Genomic DNA, 23,975 nt, shown 5'->3' with positions numbered 1-23,975 from the left:
ACACAGTCAAAGACACCACACTGCGGTCCGATGCACGAACAACCGTCTCGTCTGGAACCGACGAACCCGCATACGTCGCTGTGTACAGCGGCATTTGGTACATGGCGGCCGGTCGAGGAGGCAGATTTACTTGTGTGGCTCCCGGTGAATGCACCGCGGGAGACGGGTGCGTAGCTTTGAAATGTCTGCTTGATCGTCCATCACGATTTGCTTCCAAGCCGGTCGAGTACAAGGCTTTCGTTCCTTCTTCCGTGCTTTTCTTCCTTGTATTTCCGCCCCGGCGGAATTGATGGGAGATAGTTGGAGCGACAGATCTCGCATCCGACTGACAGTGCAGCACTCTGATTCGGATCCTGCTTCGACAGTGACGGCAATGGTAGCGGTGGTAGCAGAAACGACGGCAGAAACGGCGTGAACGGCCAAACCAGTCTTCAGCCTGTCTCTCAAGTATAGCACGAGCGCGCTACGCCTGAATCCAGGTTGGCAGTCCGGCTGCTGCCGGAAGTGACGGGTGACAGTTCAACACTTTAATCGCACGGAAAAGATTTTGTTGACGGCGTCTTCGCAGGTGTTTGCCTTCATCGCTTTTTCGGGTCATTGAAGCTCATTGGCAACGCAATCGGCCGCCCGTGCTGCACTGACCGCGAAGGAGTGCGGGAGGGATGTCAGAATGAGGGGGATGTCGGGTAGTGAGCATGATGCAGGCTTTGTGGCGTCTTCAAGATGGACTTGACTTAGGGCATCATTTGATAATTAGGACAAAAGGTCGCTGTGGATGGTGAATGATAGGAAAGGTGGCGTTAGACGCAGGGTGAAATATGTGTATGGAATGCGTTGTGGTCCGAGACGAATAGGAAAATGGGCAGATGAGCAGCGAGCAGTGAGTAGTGAGCAAGTCACTCTACCAACAGGAACAAAAAGTGCACAAGACGATGATAAGGGACCTCTGTTCATGAAGCGATTGCGTTTAAGTGCATTATCATCTATATGATTCCCTGTGCATTCAATGCTGGCAGGCCACGAAGAAAGATCATCAAATTTGCCTTTGCTTCTCGCCATCTGCCGGCTGCCAGTTGCTCCTTCTTCAGCAATTGGGAAACCACTACTTGCAAGTGATTGACGAGGCAAGTCAGATCGTCCAGTGGATAAGGCTCCGCCGCCGCTGCAACAGCTCTCTCAATTCAAAAAGTCAGCACCGCAGTCCACTCACTCACCTTGTCCCATCACCCACCTCTCGCCGCTCAACACAAACGCCTCCAGACTTTGCCTCCCACAGCAACAATCCTCCACCCAAACAACCGCCTCCATCACACCTGAACCTCACACCTCACACCATCCGCACAACCTCAGCGACTACACCCTTCCTATCCACCACACGCGACAATGCCGCCAACAGTCCTCTCAAAGCCAGTCATGGAGCCAGGCGACAAGTCAAAGCGCCCACGCGTCGTCGTAGCGGCCGCCGCACTCACCTTGCCTGCCCGTCCTAAGCCGAAAAATGCGACGATGCCACCGCCGCCAGTCGTCCCGAAGCCACGCGACAAGTCAAAGCGCCCACGCGTCGTCAAAGCGGCCGCCGCACCCGGCTTGACTGCTGTGCCTGAAAACGAGGCGATGCCGCCGCCGGTCGTCTTGAAGCAAGAGAAGGAGCCAGAGAAGGAAGTATTGGCGGACCCGGCGAGGGGGTGGGACGACGCGACGGAGCGCGTCTTCGCGGAGTCGATTGCGGCGGTGAGGCGGAAATTTGTACGTGTTCTCCCGACGACACCTCTCATCTTGCATGCTAGGCGCGATGTCATCTCACACGCGCCCTTCCATCCCCTCCTCCACTCTTCTTGCACGTACCACAGCTAACGCCCATCCGCCCATAGCCCGACTGGAGCGACGTGCCCGTCCCCCACGCCGCGCTGCACGCGTACCTCGAATCGACCCTGATAATCCGCGACGCGTGGCCGCTTTCGCCGCGCGCGGCGCTGCACGCGCTGGGCTTCTCGCTGCGCGCCGTGCGGCGCATCCTGAACTACGGCGCGGATGGCGGGCTCTCCGAAGACGACGTCAAGGGCGCGGAGGAGGCGGTGCAGACGCGGCGGCTGGTCTCGCTGCTGGCGGACTGCTCGAAGAAGGACTTTCCGGCCGCGCTGCGCTGGGTATGGGAGGCGAGGGCGAGGATTTGGGAGTGGACGGGGGGGTTGGAGGTGGTTGAGAAGGGGAGGAAGAGGAGGAAGAAGAGGAAGAGGGTGGGTGGGAAGATGGGCGACGGGAAGGAGGAGGAGGAGGAGACAGGCGAAGCGAACAAGGAGGGAGAGGAAGAGAAAAAAGAGGGTGTTGAAAAGAAGACTCGTGTCAAGAGACGCATGAGACCGAAACTCATGCCCAGGCATTGCACGCCCGATAATATCAAGATCGCAATCATACTGGCCCGACGAGAGTTTGCCAAACGGACGAAAGATCAAGAAGAAGAGGACAGACTGGAAGAAGAGCGGCAGGAGGAAGAACAACGAGAGAGAATGAGTGACGCGAGATACCTCAAGATGCAGGAGGCCTTGGGAGACTTGGACGACTCCGGAGACGACGATCCCGAAGGTGACGACAATAGCCTGATCGCAGAGATTCTGGCGGGGGATGCAGATCGGAAGATGGGCCGCGATTCGCCTACCAAGCAGCGCCAGATGCCAGAAGACGAGGCTGGTGTGTCTGTTGGCGGGGAGGAAGTCAAGGACAGGAAGGACTCGAAGACTCAGACCGAGGGCTCATCGCCAGACGCCACGAAACCACCTTCAAGAGACGAACCAACAGCGCAGGAAGACGGGGACGCAACCATGGACGCCATCATGGCCGCCGCGCAAGACCTCGGCGACCCATCGCTCACAGAAGACGGGCCCTCCTCGTTGACCTTCGACACGACGCGCTTCACCGACCAGGTCCTCGCATCCGTGGGTCTGACACGGCGCGACCCACCGCTCTGCCTCGACCGCCGCAGCAAGCGCTTCCTCCCCACGGCGGCGCAGGACCTGCTGCACACGCCCGACAAGCTGCACCACCACTTCTACCACGAGCACAGCAACCAGCAGCTCCTCGTCGAGATTTCGGCCAACTACGCGCGCCGCGAGAAGGTGTGGCAGGAATATCTGACCGACTGCCAGCGCGCACAAACGACGCCGCTGTCCAAGGGGACGTGGGCGCAGAGAGAGGGCGTGACGCTGCAGCAGGCCATGTTCGGCGACCTCGTCAGCGGCAAGCTGCGCCCGGATTGCCGCTGGGATGACGTGCGCAATTGCATGCAGGCCGTTGCGGAGAGCTGGCAAGGCGTTTGGGAGAGCCACTTGAGGATGGCGTGGGGCCAGTTTGCGGCGGCGAGGGCGGATGAGGTGTTTGAGCGGACGGATAGGGCGTAGATTGGGTAGGTGCGTTGGCGATGGATGGGGTCCACGGTTGGATTGGTTTGGGCTTGGGTGGTTTGGGAGGTTGTTGGAGAAGGGCGACGGGCATTGGTTATTGCTTTTGTCAATGCGGGACACGCGGAATACGCAGATACGGAGTATGAAAACTTATTTCTACTTCTCTGATGACGGCATCTTCAGTTGCATCTTCTTCGCCCACGGCGGCTCGCCGTTCTCGTCGAATTCGGCCCACTGGAAGAAGGAGCATCTGTTTGTAGTCAGAACACTGCACCCAAACGCTAAGCGAAGAGCAAACCTACCCCTGTTGGCCCGGCGTGAAGCTCGCGTGGCACATCCACATGTACTTGCCCCTGTTCTCCCTCTTCTTCTGCACGCACCGCAGCACGGTGGGGACGTTGCACCTGCAGCGCGGCGTGTACTTGGGGTGCAGGCTGTCCCTGTAGTGGCGGTAGGTGATGTTGATGCGCTTGTTGCCGGCGACGGGGTGCGGGTCGATGGCCTGCGCGGGCGCGATGCTGTGCTTCCACTCCTCTTGCATGTTGGCGTGCATGACAAGCAGCGAGTTGTGCGGCAGGTGGGTGGCGATCTGGCCCTCTGCGTCGGCGTCTGATTTGGAGGCGCCGCTACCACCACCGCCGCCGCCGCTGGCCGCGGCATCGTCGTCGTCGTCTCGAGGGACGACCCGGCGCACGCGGAACTCGCGCGCCACGCCCAGGCTCAGACTGCCGATGACGGCGCGCGGGCCCAGGTACGTCAGCTGGTCAGAGTGGAAGCCGACGCTCTCGGCGCCGCCGTCGTAGCAGTTGACAAACGAGGCGTTGGGGAGCCACTCGGCCGGGCTCTGGTACCTGAGGCGCTTGCCGTCCTGGAAGCGGACGATGCGGCGGGCGATCTCGTCGTTGACGGCGCGCTGGACCTTTGCGGCGACGGCGCGCATGCAGGGCAGGGTGCGGCGGACGTCGGCGATGTTGGCGCCGTTGTAGACGTAGTCGTTGCGCTGGCGCTCGACGTCGTCGAAGGCGTCGACGTAGAAGCAGAACGTGTGCGGGCTCTCGACGACGCGGTCGAACAGTTTGAACTGGTCGCGGCCGTACGAAGGCGCCTCGCTGAGGATCTCGCGCAGCAGCGCGTCGGCCTCTGCGGCGGGCAGGAAGTTGTGGATGATGGAGCACGGCGTGTGGGTCTCGATGTCCTCGGGGGAGTACAGGTGCAGCGTTTTGCCTTTTTTGGTGAGCCTTTTGGGCCCTCTTGTTGTTGGAGATGCGTCGCGCGTGTGGTTCAGGCCGAAAGAGGAAAGCGAGGATTGGTATCCCACGACGGCCGGTCTTTTGCGCAGAGGGTCTGCCGAGAGGTTCTGGGAGCCTCCATCTTGTCCAAGGTTTTCCGAAGCTCTTTCGACGCAGCCATCTGCTGATAGTAGGGCTTCAAGAAGTAGTCCTTGGTCCAGCCCGGGGTGAAGAGATGCTAGGATGGCGAGTTTGAAGTCGGTCGACTCTTCTTCGGGGGCAGAGAGTCTGGGAGAGTCGTTCGGCAGGTCCTTGTCAGGGGATATCTTGCGTCTCTTCCTGGAAACAAAGGCATCCATCATCCAGGGGTAGCAGATTCATGGTGGAGAGGAAGAAGTTGAAGAAGAGAAAGCCACCTCAGACATCTGATGGGAAGAAAGTGGTTGCCTCGGCATGTCGTCACGACGTCCCGGTCCGTGTCGATTGCGCAAAGCTCCAACCACATGTACTCCACCATCACCACCGCATCCCACGTTTCCTCCCTCCCACCGCACCTTGCGACGGCTCTGAATGAGCTCTTCTCTCCTCTCGTTCCGGCCGCCAGCGTAGCGTCATGAACATTCGGTCCACTGGAGCCAACCCCCCGACGCGCTGTCCATGAGAACGAACCTCTGACCACGGCCGACACGATGCTTGAGTTTCGCACGCAGGGCTACAACGGCTACAGCGTCAAATACTCTCCCTTTTTCGACTCGCGCATAGCGGTGGCGGCGTCCGCCAACTTTGGACTGGTTGGCAACGGCAGGCTCTACATTCTGGGACTCACGCCCAACGGCATCGTAGCAGAGAAATGGTCAGCACACCACCACGCAAGAGCAGCCAGACGCCTGGAGACACGCCGCTGAGATTTACTTCTGCAGGTTCGACACGCAGGACTCGCTGTACGACTGCACGTGGTCCGAGGCGCACGAGAACCAGATACTCGCGGGCAGCGGCGACGGCAGCGTCAAGCTGTTCGACATCAGCCTGTCCGAGTTCCCGATCCAGTCGTGGAAGGAGCACGCGCGCGAGGTCTTCTCGGTGCACTGGAACCTCGTCACCAAGGACACGTTCCTGTCGTCGTCGTGGGACGGCACCGTCAAGATCTGGAATCCGGCGGCGCCCGCGTCCATCGCCACGCTGCCCACGCACAGCTGCACCTACAGCGCCGAGTACAGCCCGCACAGCCCGCACGTCTTGAGCGCCGTCAGCAGCGACAGCCACCTGCGCATCTTCGACCTGCGCACCCCGGCCAGCGCCAGCAACCACCTCACCCTCAGCATCCCCATCCACGCCCCGGCCAAGTCGCGCATCGGCGCCCCGCTGCCCATGGGCGCCCCGCCCAGCGAGGCCTTGACCCACGACTGGAACAAGTACCGCGACGGCATCATCGCCACGGCCGGCGTCGACCGCACCATCCGCTCCTTTGACATTCGCCAGCCGGGCGCCGGCCCCGTCGCCGTGCTGCCCGGCCACGACTACGCCGTGCGCCGCCTCAGCTGGAGCCCGCACCTGTCGGACGTGCTGCTCAGCGCCAGCTACGACATGACGTGCCGGGTGTGGACGGACGGCAGCGCCCTGGGCGTGGGACAGGAAAACATCCCCCCGCCCCCGCAAGGTCCAATGGCGGCGGGGGCCGGCGGCGGCGCTGGCCGCGAGATGGGGCGGATGGGCAGACACACCGAGTTTGTGACCGGCGTCGACTGGTGCTTGTTTGGCGCCGAGGGGTGGTGCGCGAGCTGCGGGTGGGACGAGAGACTGCTGGTCTGGGACGTGCGCGCCATCATGGGGCCTTGAAGGTATATACCTAGTTTGGATGGATGAGCGACTTGTTGGGAGACGCCTGTCATGGTAAATGAATCGGGCAAAAGGCTTGCGCGTCTGTATAATGCATCACGGCCCTTGACGCTGTACTGTACATGACTTGGAATTGAACGGAGCAGAGGGAGGAATTTACTTGGCCCTTACCAACGAACTGAATGCAGCAATGAAAGGGAAGGGCAGAAGCAAGGCAGAGACAGACAGCCCAAGAGTAGACGCTGTGATGAGCATCTCACCAGCATCTCTTCCTACAGGTACCGCAACACTCCCAGGAGACCAAAACCTCGCACCAGGCAGAGAACACAACCACCAAACCAGACCCTCAAACAGGGCGCCAATCCACAATGTCAATAGGTACATATGCCAATTGAAGCGCAATGCATGGTAGCAACGGAGCGGCAACAATTTTTCGATCGATAAGATAACCGGCGTCGGTTTGGCGGAGGGCGCGCAGTCGTGGTTGAAAAGGAACCCCCGGCTGCTGCACCAACAACTCCAGTGCTTTTCCCCAACCAGTCGTCCACCACTCACTCACTCACTCGTCCACCCACCCACCCACATCCACACCTCCCTTGTCTATCTCCTTCCCATTCACTGCCCGCTCTTACGCACTCCCACTCCCGCTCCCACACGCACTACCCACAATGGCATCGCCAGCCGCTCCGGCGCCCACCACTACCACCACCGCGGCAGCAGACGTCGACGCCGACGCCGACGCCGCCGACGCCGAAGCAACCCTCGCCCACGTGCGCGCCTACTGGCTCAGCATCGTCCCCAAATCACCCATCTACGGCTTCCTCTTCAGCGGGCTCACCATCACGTCCGCCTCCAGCTCCGGCCACATGCACGCAACGCTGCCGCTCAGCAGCACACACGTCAACTCGAAGAGCAGCCTGCACGGCAGCGTGTCGGCGACGCTGGTCGACCTGGTGGGCGGGCTGGCCATCACGGCGGCCGGGCGGCGCGAGAAGAACGGCGTCAGCGTGGACATGCATTTGAGCTTTGTGAGCGGCGCGCGCGAGGGCGATGTGCTGGAGGTGGAGGGCGTGGCGGACAAGGTGGGGGGCTCGTTGGCGTTTACGAGGGTCGTGTTGCGGAAGGTTGTGCAGGGGAAAGGTAGGGGGGAGTGGCCGGTTGTGGCGAGGGGGAGTCATACCAAGTTTGTGAGGTGAGGGTGTGTTGGTTGGGGGACCTGGGGATGATGTGGTGATGGTGATGGAGGAGGAGGAGCACGAGCAAGATCAGGACCGTGGTCTTCCTACATACGGGAAACACACACACACACACGCCTTCTTCTTTGAGTCTAGCATGGTGGCATCGACTTTGAATGCTTGGACTTCACTCGGACGGCGGAGAGCAATTGCAGCCCCTCCTATTTTCAGCTTTGGAACTCGGACGCGCCCTGTCTTTTTGCCAGCTGCGCCTGAGATTTGAGGAGGGGCAAATGCCTGGCACCATTTGATAGAATATGTAGAAGAGATTTGACTTTTTGGGTCCCTTGTGCTATTTTTATTTGAGTCGTGGTGATGATGATGGTGGTGATGATGATGTGGTGGTGGGTCTGCCACTGCCACCTCCCGTCGGGGCCTGAAACGGAAATGCAGCGACCACGACGATTTGATTGCTCGACGGCGCGATCGTCGTGGCCGAGCGGTCTGGGCCGGCGTCCTCCAAATGAACATCGTTCAGACGGCCAGCCAGCGGTTGCCTAACCAGGGCTGCCAGACGCCGCCGACCATGGCGGCCAGGTCCTCTGCTGTCCTGCCCTCGGCGTCCCTCAGGCTCCTGATGTCGACCTTGGCCGCCGTCTGGTCGTCGCGCGCCAGCCCCAACGCTTTCGCCTCGTCCAGCACCTGTGGGGGGAAGTGGCCCAGGTCCAGATTGGAGGAGAGCAGCAGCAGCACCCATGCGACCTCTTGACTGCCGCTGGCCACGGCCGCGTGCAGCGCCGAGCTGTTGTCGCCCAGCGCGTCCTGGTAGCGGAGCAGGTCCACGGGGTCGCGCGGGGGCGCGTCCGTGTCCATTGCGCCTGCACGCTCGTCCTCGTCGTCGCTGTCGCTGTCGCTGTCGTCGTCGTGGCCGCCCTGCAGCATCTCAACGACGGCCTCAACGTCCCCTTGGCGGCAGAATTCCAAAAAGGCGCGGCATTTGCGTTCCTCGGGGTAGGCCTTGAGGTAACCCTCCTCGCTCAGCAGGGGCAAGATGTCGACATTCTGCTGCGCGCCGCCCTCGTTGTCAATGTTGCTCAGCACTTGCTGGCCGCCGTCCGGGGCTTGCGACACGATGGACGCGCCACAGCTGGGGCACTCGGTGACGGAGTAGGCGTCGAGGAGGCATTGCCAGTGGTAGTGGCAGCCGCAGGCTACGAGGTGGATCTGTAGAGAGGCTTTGTGAGCTGGAGCGCGAGGAACCGAACGGCGCAAACTGACATCATCTGGGACGGTCTGGGGAGCTGCGGCGGAGGAGGAGGAGGATGCGGCGGCGGGCACTTCCAGGTCGTCGTCTTGGGGGTCGATCTCGACGACCAGCGGATCGTGACAGGCGGCGCAGGTGTTCATGGCGGAGGGCGAGGCGGAAGCGGAGGTGGTGATTTTGATTTGCAGCGGCGCATTTTGTCTGAAGCAGTGGAGGGCGTCAATAAGATCGACGGCCAACTTTTTCTGGAAGGCGCCACCCGTCAGGCCGTCACTCCAGGTCCCGTCTGGGCTCACCTCCATGTCCCGAGCCCGTGCCCTGCCCTGTCCTCTACTTACCACCTCCACCACCCTACGTCGTCAGTCTCACGACTCCCCCTTCCTTGGCTTGCCTCAGCTCCCTCTGCCACACCATCTCAGGCACCACCGTCATCCTCTCTGCACCTCTCTTTCTCTCCTCGCTCCCCCAAATGCCCCCTCCGATTTGACAGCCCCAATGGATTCCTCCAGCCAGGACTCTACCTCGTCCAACCACCTCGACCACGGCCAACTCCCTGCCCCGACCGCCAAAGATGCGCCCTCCCCAGACTCTCCACGCCTTCCGCCGGGCCCTCTCGTCGACATCCAGTCCCTGACCGACCATGCCCTGCGCTTCCTCTCCACCGCTTCAAACGAGACCCTCGGTGCCTGCCTGGTCGGCCTCGGAGGCGTCACCTACCTCGTGCTGGGCCGCGTCGGTTTGGTCTTGATGGGCGTCGTGGGCGGCATAGTCCTCCACGCGCAATGGGAGAACAACATCCAGGAACTCTTTGGCGACGAGTCGGCGCGCGCCGGCGAGGAGAAGCGCCGCAAGGAGACGTCGCTCGACATCATCAAGCGCGTGCTGGACTTGCAGGCGCAGAAGCAGAGCGAGTCCGCCCGCAGAGACGACGATCTGGATGTCCAGCTCTTCTCCGGCAAGCAGCTGGACTACTCGACCTTTCAGCCCGAGACTGCCGAAGCCCTGGACGAATTGACGGATGCCGTGATCCGTGACTATGTCAAGTTAGTTCCGCTTCCGCGACACCCGTGGCATGCTGCTAATCACGAGCCCCAGGTGGTGGTACTCGCCCATTGTACCGATCGAGCTGGCCTTTCCCAACGCCTGTCGCCAAACCCTCACTGCTTTTGTTCTGTCCGTGTCCAACCATCTCTCCCGCAAACGCCCCGCCGACTTCTTTCTCGAATATCTCACAAACTCCTCCGCCATCATCATCGTCTTCTTGAATGAATTGTCTGATGCCATCGCCGCCTCTCCCACGACTGCTGCACCCGAGGCAATACAAACATATCTAAAATCGAAGCCGGACAGCAAGCTAGCCCATGTGTTGGATCGAAAACACCAGGCCAACAAGCTGGATGCCGTCGCTGAGGATATACTGCAAAACTACCTCGAGCCCAAAACGTACAACTGTCGGCCCGCGCGGACATTTCTGAGGGAGATTCTTGCCAAGGTCATTCTCGAAATGACCGTGACTAATTGTTCCAAGCCAGAGTGGATCAATGGTTGGATCGTATATCTCCTGGAAGAGGGCGAGCCGGAGTTGATGAAGGAGATTGATGCTGGCGTCGAGGGCTCGACTGGGAAAAGACTGGAAGACGTCAAGGACCAAGGCGAGGACGCGGAAGACATGGCGAACGACCACTCGCCAGACAGAGCCAGAAGCCATCGACGCAATGTCAGCAAGGCGCAAGAGGCAATGGACGAAGCGATGAAGGAAGCCAAGCGCTTGACGCAGTTGATAATCGAGGAGGACGAACGCAAGCGTCATGGAAGTGATGAACCAGAAAAGGACGCAGGCAGCCAAGGCAGGGAAAATTCCAGACAGAGCCACGACGACACTTCGGACGGCACAACTCAGGGAGCCGCTACACCGTCATCATCCCAAAGTGATCGCGACAACGAGGAACGGGACCCCTCACTTCGCGACTCTGTGATGACGAGCAGAGCTACCAATAACGACACAGTCAAGGCCGAGACAGCCAACCCCCAACCTTCAGCCGAACCCAGCAGGCCAGCATCGCGAGACTCCAAAAACCAGCCCTTTACCAGCTTCGACCAGGTCATTGGGAACCCCAATGTTCCAACTGCGCTCGGCGGAACACCGCAAAATTTGGCCAAGCCACCGCCTCTAACGCTCTACAACGCCAAGGTTGCCATGTTTGATGACTCGGTGCCTGGTGACAAGTCTTCGATCCGGTCGAAGCCTGCCGGGGACTACTTTATCCAGATTGAGCCAGCATCGACACAGCACCCCGGGTGGATGATTTCGCGCAAGTACACGGATTTTGAGACGCTTCATGAAGTTCTGCGGCGCATCTCTGTAGTCGCTGGGGTAGGTTTCAACGAGGCACACTCCACCTTGCCAGCCTGGAAAGGCCACACAAAACCCTCTTTGCGTGGCGAGCTTGAGAGATATCTAAATGATGCGCTCTGCTGGCAACCACTGGCCGACTCGGAGGGCATCAAGAGATTCTTCGAAAAGGACACGGGGTTGCAGGCTGCTGCCGGAAAGGGATTTGGCTGGCCATCGTCGGCGTTTGAAAACGTGGGCAAGGGCATGTTTGACACCTTGACCAAGGCACCAAATCAGGTGGCTGGGGGCGGCAAGGCTCTGTTCGGTGGGGTCACCGGGGTCCTTGGAGGTCTTGGACCGAAGAAGAGGACAACGAGCAGTGCGACGCTGAGTAAATCGGACGAGACAGCCCAGACTGCTGCTGCGAGGCACAAGAGGGCTGAGAGTACCGTCTCCGAACTCCCCAACCCCGGCCATCTGCGGTCAGAAAGCATGATATCGGTGAATCAGGCTGGTAGGAAGAGCTCCGAGAGTGTGCGCAGTCCACTCGGGAGAAGAAGCCAAGAAAGCGTGCGGAATACGCTCGTCGTGGACCAGCAACCTGCGCCTATCCAACAGATGGAGCGGCGGCCTAGCTGGAACCCCGATGAAATCGAGCAAAAGACTCGCCCCGGCTCGTCCTCGAGATCTTCAACGTACGGCAAGTCGAGTCGAGAACACAGCCGAGCACCAAGCAGAGCGCCTTCTGGGAGAGACAGCATCGATATCTCGCCTTTAATGGGCGGGGATCAAATCTTGAACCTCCCACCTCTCCCCTCAGACATCCCTGACGACTATGGGCCCCCCTCCAATCCCTCGAGCCCCGAAGCGCGGAAAAGCAACACCTGGCACCAGCGGGACGACTCGAGGCGACTGTCTCGTGCATCTACAGTGGCTACGTCGCTGACCAGCGACCTTCAAAGCCCACCCAAGATGGCACCGCGAAGTCATACTTCCAAGACGATGCCCAAGAAGGGTGATGAGACCAAGTCAAAGACGCCCTTGAACGAAGGCGAGACTCAGATGGCAGTCGAACTCTTTTTCGCCATTATCAACGAACTCTACACGCTGAGCTCTGCCTGGCAAATACGCAAGACCCTCCTCAATGCCGCCAAAACCTTTCTCCTGCGCCCGGGGAATCCCCAGCTCGAGTCGATTCGCGTCCTCCTGCAAGACACAGTCCTCGAGGCCAACTCGGGCGATTCCGGAATTGCCAGCCACATCAAGAAACTGCGCGCCAACACCTTGCCCACAGAGGAAGAGCTCAAAGCCTGGCCGCCGGAGATGAGCGACGAGGAAAAGGAAAAGCTGCGCCTCAAGGCCAGGAAGCTCCTCATCGAGAGGGGCATGCCGCAGGCGCTGACCAGCGTCATGGGCCAGGCAGCCACCGGCGAAGCACTTGGCAAGGTGTTTGACTGTTTGCAGGTCAGCGAGGTGGCCCGCGGTTTCATGTTTGGACTGCTCCTGCAGGGCGTCAGAGCTGTCGCTGCGTGAAGATCCATCCTGGTCTCACCGACGTCATCTCTTCCTGCTCGATCAGTTCGATGTACCTATTGGGTCCGGCGCAGAGCCCTTGTCGTACCAGTCCCCCTTGGCCTTCTTTCTCTTTCCAGTTTTCTTCTTTTCTCCATGGCGCAAGCGGCTTCACAAACACTTTGTTTGGTGGGTTCAAGACTGACTGGCAGTCCATGTCGCCTGCCGTTTAACCTTTCTTCTTTCCTCGTCCAACGTCACTTCCGACCTTCGCTGTCCGCCCTCTTCCACCCTTGGGCCTTTTCTTCCTCTCTCATGTGATTTGTACGACCACCACCACCAGCGGCTGATGACACCCTTGTAGCCTTTTTGTTTTTGTTTTGCTGCTATTCACGACCATTATCAAACACCTAGACCAGAAGGCGACGAGTGGCTCGTGGGCTCTTTCTTTGGGGGCTGCTGGACGGCTTGTTTTCCCACCACCACTTCTCTAATCTTTCATCACCGTCCTCCCCTTTTTTACATGTCCTGCTCGCTTTGTAATCCACGCCATTTTTGGGAGCCGAGGAGAAAAAAGCGTTCTCGGATCTTTTCTTGTTGTTTATTCGCTAGAGTTGCATCTTTGCGCCTGTGGGTGACGGACTAGATTGGAGGGTCTCGTCTACATACAACATGCAATCAGAATGGTCACACTTGATTTCGACAGCCAGCGGAAGGGCTTTTGGTGCTGAAAAAGGAAGGCGGTGAGCCGGACTTTGGTTTTTCCCTACCCGTTGAGGGACCGACCACGGCAGGCGTAATCGAACATCAGGTCATGTTGAAGATGCCATGATAAGGCTTGCGCGCACCCAACCTTACTTCCCAATGTCTGATGATTTGGCTGACCAGTCTCGTTTCTCAATCGCCAGTCGGCGCTCCCGCCATTTCCAGCTTTCTGTAGCAACAGGCCGGCCCCATGACTAGCGAAGTTGAAGCAAGCCTGTTGCGAAAGCGCCTCCGCAACGGCTGTCTAACGTGTCGTGACCGGTGGGTCTCAGTGTATACTCCTCGCATCGACCACTTGGCCAACATGAACGAACAGCAAGAAGAAATGCGATCAAGCCTATCCCATATGCGGCGCATGCAGTCGTCTGAATTTCATTTGCCGCCGAGAGGATCCCACACAGCCGCGAAAGCGCGGTCGCCCACGACAATCTCTCTCTCGGACAACTCACTCCGCCGAGCATCAAAACCCGGCTGGCCCGTCTGCTTCTTTGACTACCTTGACTCCGGATGTCTCAGCCTTTTGGCTCCAACATGGACGCATCCAACTGCCTGAAGATTTTGCGGCGCAACGAAGAGTGGTGCTGCGATACTACACGCAAACCCTCGCCGCATTGATCACCACAAACCTCGAAAACAACTGCTTTATATCAGTCTTCTTGCCGCTTGCCATGGATTCGCCCGCCCTCCTCGATACCATCATAGCTTGGTCGTCGACCCACCTGGCCCAGCTCGAGGCCTCGTACGAGAGGTTGGCTCTGCAATGCCGGGGAAGGGCGTTGCGGTCGCTCACGACGTTGATCTCGTCGGCCAAACGCGAGCCGGAAATCGAGATGGCGTGTTGTCTGGTGCAGTGTGCGCTGGAGAGCATATCTGGCGACACGAGGCAATGGTTCATCCACCTCACGGGCGCCAATCAAGTGATGCGGTCCGTCTGCGACAAGGGCGGTGATGCGACGTCGTGGGATACCAGTCCGTTTGCCTCGTTCGAGGGCCAGTGGCTTCTGCGCAGTTTCGCTTACCACGACATCATGGCCGCCGTCGCCGCGGATACGCGGCCGCTCCTCGTGGCGGGGCATTACTGGTTCTTCGGCGAGAAGGAGCCGCCGGACAGCTTGTTTGGCGTCGCATCTCGGCTCTTGTTTTTGATCTCAGAGACGAGTGTGCTCAATGCCGATATGATTGAGGCACGACGACTTCGAGACGACTTCTTCGAGGGCGCCTCTCGAGCGAGGGCCTTGAAGCTAGAAGAGGAGTTGCTGGATTGGGAATGCGACAACGTCGACCAGTCCGAGGGTCTCGTCGACCTTGCCGAGATGTATCGCAACGCCGCCCTCATCCACCTCCATCGAGTCGTCCGTCGCAACTTGGCAGGCGGCGCCGCATTCCAAACCAACGCTCCCTCGCTGGCCCATGGCATCATTGCCAGACTACACAAGATTCCGCACCAAAGCCTCGTCGAGAGCTCGTTGCTCTTCCCCCTTTTCATCTGTGGTGGAGAGATTGCCCACCCCGACGACATGCAGGCGATACGAACGAAGATGAAGTCTATCGTGGCATCCCGATACCTTTACAACTACGACTGCGCGCTGAGAGTGCTTGAGGAGCTTTGGCAGCTTCGTTTGTCGAATGAGACAGTCGATTGGCGTGATGTTTTGGACATGAGGCAGTGGAAGCTTTCCATTGTTTGACATCGCATCTCTCCCTCTCACCGACAGCGATCGAAAGCGAGCCCTTGCTTGTAATAGCAGCGGCGAATTCGCGTGTCATCATTCAAGTACAGTTACTGACTCTCTATTCACACACTCAACTGAATATTTTATCCAGCGCCCGCGTAAACACCGTCTTTGATGGCGTGGGCACAAAGTTCTCTGTGTAAACGTCAATCTCCCACACGCCGGTCGTGAGGTCGACCTCAATAGGCTTCAGCCACTTTGTCTTCTTCAACACCTTCCAGAAAACAAACACCACCGGGAACACGCCGACCATCATGTACTGAAAGAGAAAATCTGGGACGGTGAAGTTGTCGTCGATGAAGATGCTGTATCCGGCAATGAAAGTCATGACGAAACAGGCTGAGAACGCGAACCAGGTCGTGTATGGCTGGAACGGTGCTTTGTACGGCAGCGAGTCTCTGGAGATTCCTTGGGCGCCGCATGCGTTCATGAAGCGTGTGAAGGTGAAGGCGATGACGCAGAAGTTGATCAGCTGGGAGGCTGTGACCAGGGACACGAACCAGTTGAGCACGACGGCGGTCGAGTTGGAAACCTGCAGGAAGGAGAGGCCGCCAAAGCACAGGACGATCGCAACCGAGTAGTACGGCACGCCGGCGTTGTTGCATTTTGCCAGGAGGCGAGGCGCCTTGCCCTCGAGAGCCATGCCGTACAGGGTGCGTGTTGCGCAGTACGTCGTGCTGTTGCCGGCGCTGAAGGCCGATGTCAAGATCAACGCGTTGACAATGTGAGGCAAGACCGGGATGCCGAGGATGTCCATCGACCGCACGTACGGCGATCCGGCGGCGCCTCCCTTGCTGCTCGAGTACGCCTCCTTCAGCTTCGGGTCATTCGACGGCACGACAATTCCAGCAGCCAGGGAGCCAAGAACGAAGAAAGTCGTCAGCCTCCAGACGATGGACTTGTACGCCTTCGGGAGGACCTTTCTCGGATTCTCGGCCTCGCCCGCCGTCATCGAGACATACTCGGGACCAGCAATGACGAAAGCGGCTTGGATGAGGCAGTACAAAAAGCCCAGAAAGCGGCCGAGGTCGCCCTCGCGGTAGAGCTCTCTAAAAGCACCAGGGTCGTCCCAGTAGCGAAAGCCAAACGCGTCACGTCGCGGGTTGCCGCCGACCATGGCGACAAACGTGTAGGAGATGAGGCCGACGATCAGGACGACCTTGCCGATTGACAGCCAGAACTCGGCCTCGCCGAAGAACTTGACGGCGACGAAGTTGAGGATGGCGTACAGCGAGAGGAACACGAGGCACACGGCCCACACTGGGATGGCCTCGGTCCAGTACCGTATCACCACGTTGCAGACGGTGATCTCGAATGGTACTGTGGCGATGTGTTAGCCGCAGCCAGTCGGTCAGGATGAGATGGGATGGCATAGTCGAGGGTCTTTGCTCACACAGCGATGCTTGGAAGAGGAAGAAGTTGTAGCCCGCCGCGACGCCGAATGCCTCGTCGACGAACCGGCCTGCAAAGCGGATGAAGGGCGACGAGACGGGGAGATACGTCGCCATTTCCGACATGCAGAGGGAAATGGCTAGAATGACGGGACACCTGCATCCGTCAGCTCAGCGCGAGTTCACCGACAAGTCCTTAGTTCTCTTACTCACCACAAGCAGTACGCCATGAACAAACTCGCGGGTCCACCGCTCAGCAAGCCTTTTCCAATATTGACGAATAGCCTGCGTTCACAAGGGGCGTCAGAGCGAACTGCATTTTTTCTGTCAAATCGATTTGAATTCGAGGGGTCTTACGCAGTGCCGATCGTGCCCGCGATGCCAATCAGCTGGATATGCCGCGGCTTCAGTCGTCGGTGCGTGTGGTCGGACGCGTCCACATGGCCGCTCTGCACATCGCCAACATCGCCTTCTTCGAAATCCACTCTCGGACCGGCCTTGCCCGTGGCTCCTTTCTGATCAGGAGAGCCGCTATGCGGCGTTCGCTGCGAATCCGGCATGTCGACGGTCGTAAAGCAGTCTTTCAAAATGGCCTGGTTTGTCGTGCGGGCCAAGACGCAGGGACGTTGTTCATTGCACGTCGAAGGTTGTTGCGGAACCGGCGCCTCATAAAGGCGGTCGAGTAGGTAGGTAATCGCAGTGTTGAACTACTCCACACCGTGTGGATCAACTCTTATCCTTATCCTTATCTTCCGTTTGGCGGCCAGGTCTCCGAGGTCCAACTCCTTGTTTTCAGGTACTGACTGACTTCCACAACCACCGCGCGCCCATCGTGTTGAGGTGTCTTGCGCAGCGCGCTTAGCCGGGCGGCTCAAGCGGGCATTTTGTGATTGGCTAACGCGTCGACAACGCGGCTGGGGTCATATCTCGAACGATAAACCATGTCGTCGATGACTAGGTTCCCTAGTACCAAACACTCAAAGCTTGGCCCAGATCTGGCGGAGTGGACGCTAGGGAAAAGCTTAGCTGGGCGGTTCTGGCGCGCTTTTCTTGATTGGCTGGCGGTGCAAGGCACAACATCGTCGGGTGGCACAAGCTCAGTGTTTGGAAAGGGTCCATGACTACACCACGTTCTTGATGGAGCCGTACGGCGTGGCGTGTCAATTCCCGATGTCGCTCTATTTAGAAAGACCTGGTCGGCATCAAGAGCATTGTTCTTCCTTCAAATACGTCAACCCCGGCCACATGTCCACGCCGACTTCCTTGAACTTCGACTGAATAGCGTCCGTTCACCTCCTTTTCTTCTGCAATGGCGCTCAACGAGTTTTTCCAACGCTCCAGCATCTTCCACCGCTCCTTCTCTCAAAAGCCTCTGCGCATAGTCTCCGCTTCGGGAACGACATTGACCCTCGACGACGGCCGAACCATCATCGACGCCACGGGAGGGCCAGGCGTAGCTTGCATCGGGCACAACGTGCCCGAGGTAGCCGAAGCTGTCAGCAAACAACTCACCAAAATCGGCTACCTATTCTCCGGCGGCGGGTTCTGCGAAGACACGACGGAAGAACTGGCGGCGCACATCCTGGAAGGCCGGCCGGGCGGGCTGAGCAAGGCCATCTTCCTGGGCTCGGGCAGCGAAGCAACCGAGGCGGTGCTGAAGCTGGTGACGCAGTTTTGGGCGGCGAAGGGAGAGACGCGGCGCGTCAACTTCGTCGCGCGGAGGCAGAGCTACCACGGCAACACGCTCGGCGCGCTGTGCATCACCGGACACGCGGGCCGCCGCGACTTGTACCGGCACTGGATGTCGGAGAATGTTTCGTTCGTCGACGCCTGCTGTGCCTATCGCGGCAAGCGGGACGGCGAGTCGGATGAAGCGTATCTCGCGCGCTTGGTCGAACAGATTGAGGCCGAGTTCCAGCGGCTGGGCCCGCACACCGTCGCTGCTTTTGTCGCCGAGACGGTTGCGGGCTCGACGCTCGCCTCCGTTCCTGCCGTCAAGGGCTACTTCAAGGCCGTACGGGAAATATGCGACAAGTACGGGGCGCTGCTGGTCCTCGACGAAGTGCTATGCGGAATGGGGCGGACGGGCACTCTGCACGCCTGGCAGCAAGAAGGCATTCGCGGGCCGGACCTGCAGATGATTGGAAAATCGCTCGGCGGTGGCTTCATCCCGGTCTCTGGCGTCCTCGTCCACCAGCGCATTTTCGACGCCATTGCAACGCCGCAAGGCGCGCTGGCGGGCGGCCACACGTTCCAGGCACACCCGACGTCGTGTGCGGCCGCGCTCGCAGTGCAGCGGATCATCAAAGAGCGCGACCTCCTGTCGAACGTGAGAAAGCAGGGCGAGCTGCTGGGGCGGCTGTTGCGCGAAGAGCTCGGCCAACATCCACTCACGGGCGACATCCGCGGGCGCGGGCTGCTGTGGGCTGTCGAGTTCATGCGCGACCCGGCGACGCGGACACCGTTCCCGATGGGCGACGACTTCTCGCATCGGGTCGTGGACGAGGCGGTGGAGAAGCAGGGCGTGCTTGTGCTCAAGAACATGGGGTTCCCCGGGACCTGGAAGATGGACTCGGTGGTGGTGTCGCCGCCCTTCATCATCACGGAGGAAGAAGTTCGGGAGTCTGTCAGGAGATTGAGACGAGCAGTCGATGTGGTCGCCAAGGGATATCTAGATGCCGATGGTAAGCTGATCCATCTAAACTGATACATAGGTGGCTTTAGAGGCGCGAATAAGAGTAATATGCAAGGCGAATCGAATTATAAAGCTTTCTTTCCCTTTCTACATCTTCCCCACGTCATCCAACGTCCAGCCGCCCCGCTCCCGCATCGTCTTGAACCACTCCTTCACATACACCTCGTTCATGTGCGGGCCATACGGATCGCGCTCCCACTGCGGCCGCGGCGCCTTCAGCCCCGTCTCCTCCTCGGCCGTGGCCAGAATCTCCTCGAGCGACCCGCCGCGGTCGTAGCAGACGTCGCTCCAGCCGGCGGGCCGGGCCGCGCGCATGGTGGCGCGCAGCGCCTCGGTGGCGGCTTCGTCGACCGAGAAGTCGCCCGCGTTGACCACGACGCCGTACTTGCGCTTGGCGCCGTCCAAGGTGACGAGCCGGCGGTGCACCTCGAGGGCGACGGTTTCGGCCGGCCGCGTGAGCGGGTCGCCCAGCCCGCCGCCGCCCCACGTTATCCACTCCAGCACGTCGCCCGGCTGCACGGCCAGGTGGTCCATCTTGCTGGGCAGGATCTCGTAGTGCTGCGGCGCGGCGGGCGTGCCGTAGCTGCTGTTGCGGAAGACGGCCTTGCGGGAGCGCGAGCCGGGCGCGCCGCCGTTGACGCCCCACGGCTTGGTGAGCCAGCGGTCGTCGTGGATGCTGACCTCGCCGGCGCACAGGAAGCGGTAGAGGGTGCGCTGGGCGTTGCCGCCGCGGTAGAAGCCGGCGCCGCCGCTGTCGGCCACGGCCTCGTTGGCCTCGACGATGATGGGGAAGTACAGCTCGATGTTCTCGGTCGGGATGCTCTTGATGGCCGGGAACAGGCAGTGGCAGTCGGGCCCGTCGCCCAGCGGCCGCGCCGGCACGCCGCCGAACCCGATCTGGTACAGCAGGAACCACTCGCCGTTGGGCTTCCAGCCCGAGTAGAAGAGATGCGGCGAGTCGGAGAAGCCGGCGGCGGCGCGGTATGCGGGGTTGCGCTGGCCGAAAAGCGCCTGGATGACGTCCATGATGCGGCCGAGAAGGTGGGTGCGGCAAGAGAGAGAGCCGGGACGCATGGGACGCAGAATCGTGCCCGAGGGAATCTGCAGGTCGACCAGGTCGTGGAAGCCGTCGTTGACGACGCAGTGCGGGTCGTAGATGGCGAGCAAGAAGTAGCCGATGAACATCTTGAACATGGGCGTCGACAGGTAGTAATTGATGGACGTGGGCGACTGCGGCGAGGTGCCGTCCCAGTCAAACACCAGCCGGTTGCCCACCTTTTGCATCGAGCACGATATCGCCCACGGTCCCACCTCGTGGCCGTTGTCGTCGATGAAGTCGGTGAAGCTGGACCGCTCGTCGCCGATCTTGGTCTCGATGATCTGGCTGATTGCCGAGCGGCAGCGCGCGAGCAGGTCGTCGGTGGCGGCCTGGTACACTTCGAGGCCGAAGCGGTCACACAGCTCGCAGACGCGTGTCGACGCGGTTCTGCATGCTGCTACAAGCGCAGTCAAGTCGCTCTGGAACCACTCGGGGATGCGGCTGTTGCGGCAGAAGACGGTAAGCAAGCTGTCGTTGAACTGGCCCTTGGAGTACAGCTTGACTGGCGGGATTTGAAGACCGTCCTCGAAAATGGTGGAGGCGTTGATGCTCATGGAGCCGGGAACCTTGCCTTGGACGTCCCTATTGAGACTTGTCAGCATTTAAACCAGAAGAGAAGAATGGAAGACCTACGTCAAATGGCCAAAGTTGGCCGCCCATCCCACAATCTTGCCATGATACCAGATAGGCAGCATGACAATCACATCGTTGAGATGCGACACGGCACCCTCCGTTTCATACGTGTCGTTGGTGACAAAGACGTCGCCTTCCTCAATCGTACCTTTCCAATTCTTCAAAAATTGGGCAATGAAGCTGCCAAACTGCCCCACAAGCATCTGGCCCTTTGTATTCGTAATGACGTTGAACTCGTCCTGCTGGTCACGAATAGCCGGGCTCATTGCGCACCGCAGCATCAGCGTGTCCATTTCGCGTCTGATGCTGCCGAGCGAACTGGCAATGAGGGTAGGGATCAGGGGGTTCCGCTCGACGGCTTCACGCGCCGATTCCGGCGTGTCGACCAGCTCCTCCGCCCACGTCTGCACAGTGTCGTCGGGACGAATGAGGATGTTGCCCATGCCGTCGATTTCACCCGTGTACCCGGGCAGGATCAGCGTGTTGCTGTCCATCTCGGTGATAACACACGGTCCAGACATGCGGTAGCCCTTCTTGGTGATGGCGGATCTGTCCCAGAAGGTTGCCTCGACCTTTTCGCCGTTGACGACGATGGGGCTGCGCGAGATGATGGCTGAGTCGGGGGGCGTGGAGGAGGTCGCGGCTTCGATGGATTGAATCGTGACTTCAGGAGAGCCGTCTGTGGCTTTGACGCGCAGGCGCATCATCTCGAGGTCGATCGTGTCGGGGAGGGAGAAGCTGAACTGCTGCACGTGGACGGCAGCAAACTTTTGGCGGAGGAGAGCGAAGAGAGTGTCTGTGTCGTTCATGATGTCCGCCTCGACCATGTCGACCGTGAGCGTCAGGGCCTGGCCCTTGTATCTCATGTCTACCTGGTACGAAATGTCCAGGGCCGGGTCCTCGGTGGCGAGCGACTTCTTCATCGTGTCTGTGCATCCCACCTTGAGTTCATCAAACGCAGCCCTGAGCTCTTCTGCCGAAGTGTTGGCCAACACCTTGATGTACGTGCAAGATTGCTCATGCGACATCTTTGTTGTGGCATCGCCCTGAGCGCACAGAATACCAGGGGCGGGAGGGACAATGACGGGGAAGGCCCCAAGCAGCTTGCCGACGGCATTTGCGTGCAGAGGACCTGCGCCTCCAAAAGCAACCAGAGCAAACTCGCGCGGATCGTAGCCCTGCTCGACAGACACCAGACGCAGCGCACCGTACATGGTCTCGTTGACCAAGTTGATGATGCCCTCGGCCGCCTGGGATACACCCAGACCCATCTGCGATGCTATCGACTCGACAGCCGTGGCAGCAGCCTGGACATCGAGCTGGAAGGCTCCTCCCAAAAGCTTGGACGGGAGATATCCCAGGACCAAATTTGCGTCAGTCACCGTGGCGAGGGTACCGCCTTTTCCGTACGCCGCAGGGCCAGGCCGTGCTCCGGAGGATTCAGGGCCAACGCGAAGTGTCGAGGTCAGCTTGTTGTAGTTGGCAATAGATCCACCGCCAGCACCGACGGTTCGCACGTCCACGGACGGCGCCTTGACAGTCAGATGGCCGACGACAGTCTCGCGGCGCAGAACGGCGTTGGTGCCGGGAATCAAGGCGCAATCTGTTGACGTTCCACCCATGTCGAGGGTGATGAGGTTCTTGAAGGGAGTGTTTTTAGCTATCACATGTCCAACACCGATGACACCTCCCGCGGGACCACTCATCAAGATGTTGACGGGTTGCTGGCCGGCGAGGTCAACGGAGGTCAGGTCGCCATCCGACTTGAGGATTCGTAATGTGTCCGTGTCCGGGCTCAGTAGATTCTTCAGGTTGTTGAGGTAGTTCTTCACCACGGGTTTGACGACAGCATTTGCGGTGGTGGTGACAGTACGTTCGTACTAGCTTCGTCAGTTGTATGTCCATCTTTGGCGGATCACAAAACTCACCTCTTGAATCTCGGGCAGGATCTCTGTTGAAGTGACGACTTCGACTTCAGGTCCAAACTCATCCTCGAGAACTTTCCTAATCTCCTCCTCGTGGGCGTTGTTTGCAAACGAGTTGAGCAAACTGACGGAAATGGCCTCTGGCTTCTGCCTCTTCAAATCTTGCAAGCTCTTGCGGAACGCTACTTCGTCGAGTGGTCTCACGACCTCGCCTTGGATCGAAATTCTCTCAGGTGCCTCGACCGTTCTCTCCAACGGTACCACCGGAGCGGGCTGCTGCCAGTTGATCCACGCTCCAAGGCCGCCAGGGATTTGAGATCTTCGGAAGCTGAGAATGTCTTTGTGGCCAGAAGTGACAATGAGGCCCGTCTTTGCGCCTTTGCCTTCCAAGATTGCGTTTGTGGCGGTGGTTGTACCGTGGTGGATGTATTCAAACTTGCCGTCCCAGCCATACTGCTCTTTTAATAGACTTCGTACTTGGTCGACACCCTCTTTCACTGCCACGCTCTGGTCGACGATGTTGGTCGGGACTTTTGCGCGGACCGTCTTTCCCTCGGGCGTAATGACGCAGACATCTGTAAACGTTCCCTGCAAAAGCGCGTGAGAATTTCGAAAGTTTTACTACTCCAAATGCGCACTTACGCCGACGTCTACACCAAGACGGTAACCTCTTGAACTCGACGACATGATGGAGAAGGCTGTGGAAATTCGAAAAGGGTATCACGAGTAGCACAACAGACCAAACGCCGGACTTGTGTCTTAAATAGCAAGCCTCGCGCAGCCTCGCAGTCAGCGGCGCCTCGTCGACGGACGCAGCGAGCCGATAGATACGGTCTTGGGCCATGGCAATTCGGTGTCTCCCATTGCACATTGTGGAAAAGCATCCAATGGAATCCACGCCTATCTTGGCCCGGCTGTGACCAAACGGGGGTGTGGAGCGATAAGCTGATAGACGTGGGTGCGACCTCGTCCTCAATGGCCAGTT

The 23,975-nt window shown here is 59.4% G+C and overlaps 10 protein-coding genes across 10 annotated transcripts; 6 read left to right on the top strand and 4 right to left on the bottom strand.

The window, feature by feature from the left end:
• Positions 1 to 1,383: 1,383 nt before the first annotated feature.
• Positions 1,384 to 3,395, top strand: J3D65DRAFT_670550 (uncharacterized protein; the record flags this gene model as incomplete). Its single annotated transcript, XM_066803298.1, has 2 exons — positions 1,384 to 1,746; positions 1,872 to 3,395. The coding sequence occupies 2 exons, from the start codon at positions 1,384 to 1,386 to the stop codon at positions 3,393 to 3,395; spliced, it is 1,887 nt and encodes a 628-aa protein (XP_066652746.1).
• A 159-nt stretch (positions 3,396 to 3,554) lies between these two features.
• Positions 3,555 to 4,986, bottom strand: J3D65DRAFT_647569 (uncharacterized protein; the record flags this gene model as incomplete). The annotated part of the gene is made up of 2 exons (XM_066802342.1): positions 3,555 to 3,648; positions 3,701 to 4,986. 2 exons carry the CDS (start codon positions 4,984 to 4,986, stop codon positions 3,555 to 3,557), a joined length of 1,380 nt encoding a protein of 459 aa, XP_066652745.1.
• A 149-nt stretch (positions 4,987 to 5,135) lies between these two features.
• On the top strand, positions 5,136 to 6,883 carry J3D65DRAFT_635198 (peroxisomal targeting signal 2 receptor). Its single transcript, XM_066801291.1, has 2 exons — positions 5,136 to 5,480; positions 5,548 to 6,883. The coding sequence occupies exons 1-2, from the start codon at positions 5,317 to 5,319 to the stop codon at positions 6,461 to 6,463; spliced, it is 1,080 nt and encodes a 359-aa protein (XP_066652744.1). The 5' UTR covers positions 5,136 to 5,316; the 3' UTR covers positions 6,464 to 6,883.
• A 106-nt stretch (positions 6,884 to 6,989) lies between these two features.
• J3D65DRAFT_79500 (HotDog domain-containing protein) lies at positions 6,990 to 7,916 on the top strand. Its single transcript, XM_066804196.1, has one exon. The coding sequence runs from the start codon at positions 7,132 to 7,134 to the stop codon at positions 7,657 to 7,659; it is 528 nt and encodes a 175-aa protein (XP_066652743.1). The 5' UTR covers positions 6,990 to 7,131; the 3' UTR covers positions 7,660 to 7,916.
• Positions 7,917 to 7,969: 53 nt separating this feature from the next.
• Positions 7,970 to 9,193, bottom strand: J3D65DRAFT_635194 (uncharacterized protein). The gene is made up of 2 exons (XM_066801290.1): positions 8,917 to 9,193; positions 7,970 to 8,862 (listed from the first exon to the last, which is right to left on the bottom strand). The coding sequence occupies exons 1-2, from the start codon at positions 9,043 to 9,045 to the stop codon at positions 8,173 to 8,175; spliced, it is 819 nt and encodes a 272-aa protein (XP_066652742.1). The 5' UTR covers positions 9,046 to 9,193; the 3' UTR covers positions 7,970 to 8,172.
• Positions 9,194 to 9,397: 204 nt separating this feature from the next.
• Positions 9,398 to 12,770, top strand: J3D65DRAFT_557728 (PXA domain-containing protein; the record flags this gene model as incomplete). Its single annotated transcript, XM_066797330.1, has 2 exons — positions 9,398 to 9,945; positions 9,998 to 12,770. 2 exons carry the CDS (start codon positions 9,398 to 9,400, stop codon positions 12,768 to 12,770), a joined length of 3,321 nt encoding a protein of 1,106 aa, XP_066652741.1.
• An 805-nt stretch (positions 12,771 to 13,575) lies between these two features.
• Positions 13,576 to 15,459, top strand: J3D65DRAFT_79364 (C6 transcription factor OefC). The gene is made up of 2 exons (XM_066804195.1): positions 13,576 to 13,775; positions 13,831 to 15,459. Exons 1-2 carry the CDS (start codon positions 13,705 to 13,707, stop codon positions 15,200 to 15,202), a joined length of 1,443 nt encoding a protein of 480 aa, XP_066652740.1. The 5' UTR covers positions 13,576 to 13,704; the 3' UTR covers positions 15,203 to 15,459.
• On the bottom strand, positions 15,318 to 17,198 carry J3D65DRAFT_558190 (general amino acid permease AGP2; the record flags this gene model as incomplete). Its single annotated transcript, XM_066797345.1, has 4 exons — positions 15,318 to 16,567; positions 16,641 to 16,795; positions 16,852 to 16,923; positions 16,996 to 17,198. The coding sequence occupies 4 exons, from the start codon at positions 17,196 to 17,198 to the stop codon at positions 15,318 to 15,320; spliced, it is 1,680 nt and encodes a 559-aa protein (XP_066652739.1).
• A 354-nt stretch (positions 17,199 to 17,552) lies between these two features.
• Positions 17,553 to 19,382, top strand: J3D65DRAFT_79332 (pyridoxal phosphate-dependent transferase). The gene has a single exon (XM_066804194.1). The coding sequence runs from the start codon at positions 17,948 to 17,950 to the stop codon at positions 19,343 to 19,345; it is 1,398 nt and encodes a 465-aa protein (XP_066652738.1). The 5' UTR covers positions 17,553 to 17,947; the 3' UTR covers positions 19,346 to 19,382.
• Positions 19,347 to 23,016, bottom strand: J3D65DRAFT_635179 (Hydantoinase/oxoprolinase-domain-containing protein). Its single transcript, XM_066801289.1, has 2 exons — positions 21,066 to 23,016; positions 19,347 to 21,014 (listed from the first exon to the last, which is right to left on the bottom strand). Exons 1-2 carry the CDS (start codon positions 22,769 to 22,771, stop codon positions 19,421 to 19,423), a joined length of 3,300 nt encoding a protein of 1,099 aa, XP_066652737.1. The 5' UTR covers positions 22,772 to 23,016; the 3' UTR covers positions 19,347 to 19,420.
• Positions 23,017 to 23,975: the final 959 nt, after the last annotated feature.

This window comes from Phyllosticta citribraziliensis, assembly GCF_038025025.1.
Source record: "Phyllosticta citribraziliensis strain CPC 17464 chromosome Unknown J3D65scaffold_10, whole genome shotgun sequence".
Classification (NCBI taxonomy): Eukaryota; Fungi; Ascomycota; class Dothideomycetes; order Botryosphaeriales; family Phyllostictaceae; genus Phyllosticta; species Phyllosticta citribraziliensis.
Note: the sequence above shows the minus strand (reverse complement) of the source record. Positions and strands in the feature narration are given on the sequence as shown.